The sequence below is a fragment of the Pinus tabuliformis genome, chromosome 2_1 (assembly GCF_031772625.1).
Source record: "Pinus tabuliformis cultivar Carrire ecotype Pingquan chromosome 2_1, CPIR1, whole genome shotgun sequence".
Lineage (NCBI taxonomy): Eukaryota > Viridiplantae > Streptophyta > Pinopsida > Pinales > Pinaceae > Pinus > Pinus tabuliformis.
The window spans coordinates 406,291,081-406,294,692 of record NC_142299.1 but is presented as its reverse complement, the minus strand read 5'-3'; the positions used below and the strand labels follow the sequence as shown (position 1 = coordinate 406,294,692).

Here is a 3,612-nt window from a genome sequence, read left to right as displayed (position 1 = left end):
TAATTACCTACAAGGCAACATGGAATTATATATTTGAAATTCTATTTTGTTTCTCTCTATCATACACCTACTACTCACAAATGTTAATTACACTAAAAAAACCATAATAAATAAAATTTCTTTAACAAACCCTGATCATGTTTAAGGTTTATATACACTACATAAAAGTGACACGTAATACAGGTGACATGGTAACCTTTTGGTGTTCATCGATTCCCTTCGGTCTCGCTTTCCGTGTTGATGCGATTAGTACCTGATCTCATTAAGAGACTATACCATAAGGTACCCCCTTTTTCCTATTATTTGTCAGTTGTATTTAAGTCTGGGGTCCGGTCCTTAAGTTATACGTTAATTTTCACCATAAACGTTTTGTATCTGAATCGTTCAATGGGTTGATTTGCGTGCACACCGGCTCGGCCATGGCTATGTGGCATGAGCAGCGTGTCTCTCCACAGCTGTGTGCCTTGGGATGCTCTCCACATCAACGGTGGACGGCTCAGGCCTATGATCCGATGGCTGAGCTATGCCCGCGGAATTTCACATTCTCTAGATTGGAATCAAGGAAGTCATTTGGCAACTCTGCTCCTTGGCGCTGGCTGCTCTTCTGCTCCTTCAGCCGGTCGATTTAGATTAATAGAGATGCCCTGTCTCAGGAGGGTTTCCTCAGGTTACCGGGTTGCGGATTTGATTTACCTGTATGGTGACTCTTCACTTGTCCTCATGTAAGTTGCTTTGCAACGTTTTATCCTTCAGTTTATTTTTTTTACTCACAGTTCTGTTAACAGAGATCACTGATCCCTTGATTTTCTCTTGCACTTTTGCTATAGTGTTAGTGGATACAGTCTTGGGAATTTCTTCGTGTCAACAAGAGGAACCCATGGTTGCTACTATTCGACACCGCCGCGCAAGACCTCTGAGTAAGCTTCCAGAGTAATGGTGCTAGACTTTGATTTCTTGGATGATATCGGCTCCGCCGGATAAGCTGCTTCTAGTTTTTGGTTAAGTTCTTTCTTTTTTTATAGGCTCTTGCCTAGTTCGAGTGTTTCCCTCGCTTCTCAGTGTTTCCACCCTCCTCTGACCGAGGGTTTCATTGTGGTTTTCTATAGTTCAAATTTCGTTGGCTTGGTCTGCTTGTTTCCTCAAATTTTACTGGGGCTTTCTCGGCTCCCGAGGATATTTAAAATGTAAAGTTATTTATCAAGGCCGAGGCCTTTTATTCTCACACTGCTCTATTTTTCTGTCGAACATTGTAAGAGGTTGTGGCCATGCGATCTGTATGGATATACAGTCTTCTTTCCTTTACAGTCCTTCTGAGTTATAAGTTAATATGTTGTATAAGCTTAGGGTTTGTATGTATGAACATTTTTGCTACCTGGAATATAATTACAGTTTATGATAGTTTGGTTTGGTTTCCATTAAGAAAATGTTTTTCTACTTCTTGTTCCTTTAATTGCGATTCTTCACTGGTCATTGAGATATTATTACTGCTTTAGAATAATCCTCGCAATGGACCCAAGAATTTATTTTGCGAGTAAAGATACAGTGGTTAGGTAGCTATGATTGTTTATGTGAATTGCTCTATCTTTTAACAACGTTGAATGCTTCTTCTCCATTTGAGTACCGAATCAGAAATGGAACTAGTGAAGGGTTTTATAATCTTCTCTGTTTTCGCATAAATAACATAGAATAACTGAGTGAGGTTTTATTATAATTTCCCCTGTTTTTCGCATGAATTATTTAGAATAAGTTGAGAGAGGGTTTATATAATTTCTTCTGTTCTCACATGAATTATTTGAAATAAACTGAGAGAGGGTTTATATAATTTCTTTTGTTCTCGCATGAATTATTTGGAATAAGCCGAGAGAGGGTTTATATAATTTCTTGTGTTTTTTGCATGAATTGTTTAGAATATTCAAAGAGAGGTTTATTACTGTAGGGTTCCATCCCATCTTATGGCCTGGGTGGAATCCCTCAGTGACTCTTGTCAAGTCTGTTTGACATCCTTTATTCCGGAAAAACCTAGTTTTTCGCTTGTCAAAAGATCTTAATTAATCCAACACAGGGTTAGTACGGTTATATCTCCGGTTTGGCACATTCTACTGTGTAAGTGTTATTTTCATACGTGTTAGTTTTAAGTAATACTCCTTAGGTACAAGAATACATCCACCTTAGTTAACGGACTTCATAGTTCTTAAGCAACTTTGATTATACAGATTATCTCAAACAGAAACTCTACCTCAATATAACAGTACATTTGCCAGCACTGCTCAGCTAAACATCAACATCATGTTTAATTTAATCTACCATTCAGTTCAGTTAATAACCCTGCTTCAATAATGGGGTGATTGCCAGCTTCGCACAACAATACTCCTACGTTCTCAAGTTTTACTTCTATAAGCCTATTGCAATAGTAACAAATAATTACCTGATTAAGAGCTACAACTCAACATGTTTAATTATATTCATAAACTCATAATATTTTCAAATACAAATGAAAGTACTTGTCCAACAGACGGATTTCTAGAAGAGTTTCACATACCTGAGTTTTCCAAGAAAACAAATAAGACTCCAAGATAAAGTTCACCTTCAGTATCTGATGCTTTCACCTCCCAACCATGAGATTCATCCTTCGGGACCCCATCTCCCCCCAAGCACACTCGCAAGAGCACTGTCTTCTGCAAGCATTTCCGGACACAGTGCTCATGCTATCTTGTCATCACCAAACTTAGCATTTCTTCCCCTTACCGTCTGACCTTTCAGCATGGTTTTTCCTCCCCTCATTCCTTTTTCTTGGAGCATTTTCCAGTTAGGGAGGCTAGTTAGGGTTTCTTTCAGGCAACTGCCTTTCCAACTTCTTTTGAACAAAAGTTCCAAAATCCACCAATCATCAAAATCATTTCTGATTTAACAAATTTAATTCAACAAATAACGACAATAAATGTTTAGTTTGTTTTACTATGGTAAAATAAAAATAATTACAGTTTTCGGGAGCATTACATCTCCCCCCTGACATCAAACATCGTCCTGATGTTTTCCGGCCGCAAAGAGCCTTAGATAAGCTTCTTTTATGAGCTTCTCATCCTCCCAGGTGGCCTTCTCTGGCCCAAAGTGCCGCCATTGCACTTTAACCTGGAAAATGGCTCTTTTCCACAGCATTACTTCTCTCCGAGTGAGTATAGTCAGTGGCTCAACCAGGAATTCTCCTTCCGGCTCGACCTGAAACACACACAACATTGAAGTTATTTTCTTATTTAACACCTTATTTCCTCTAACTCATCTAATATACTTTCTTACCTGTATATCATTCCAATTGACTATATGCTTAGGATCATAAACGTATTTTTTTAAAACCGACACATGAAACACATTGTGGACCCGAATATGGCTTGGCAAGGTGAGCTGATAAGCTACTAACCTAACTCTCGCTAAGATTTGGAAAGGTCCACAAAACCTGGGTGCCAGCTTGGCACACCCACTCTATTGTAACGTACTCCTTTTTTCTCAAATCCTCACGTACACATGATCACCCACTTGGAATTCTCTAAAACTTCTTTTCCGGTAAGCAAAACTCTTTTGTCTGTCTTGGGCTGCCTTTAAGTTCATTCGCACTTT

At 38.7% G+C, this 3,612-nt stretch overlaps 1 protein-coding gene across 1 annotated transcript; it reads left to right on the top strand.

Moving 5' to 3' along the window:
- The first annotated feature begins 367 nt into the window (after positions 1–367).
- LOC149200613 (uncharacterized) lies at positions 368–1,371 on the top strand. Its single transcript, XM_089399608.1, has 2 exons — positions 368–722; positions 828–1,371. Exons 1-2 carry the CDS (start codon positions 433–435, stop codon positions 919–921), a joined length of 384 nt encoding a protein of 127 aa, XP_089255734.1. The 5' UTR covers positions 368–432; the 3' UTR covers positions 922–1,371.
- Positions 1,372–3,612: the final 2,241 nt, after the last annotated feature.

What these genes read in the sequence shown, in the direction of transcription:
- LOC149200613 (XM_089399608.1), top strand. Translation starts at nt 433, where the DNA reads ATGAGCAGCGTGTCTCTCCACAGCTGTGTGCCTTGGGATGCTCTCCAC. An exon ending in GACTCTTCACTTGTCCTCAT is followed by an intron (nt 723 to 827) that starts GTAAGTTGCTTT and finishes CTTTTGCTATAG; the next exon opens with TGTTAGTGGATACAGTCTTG.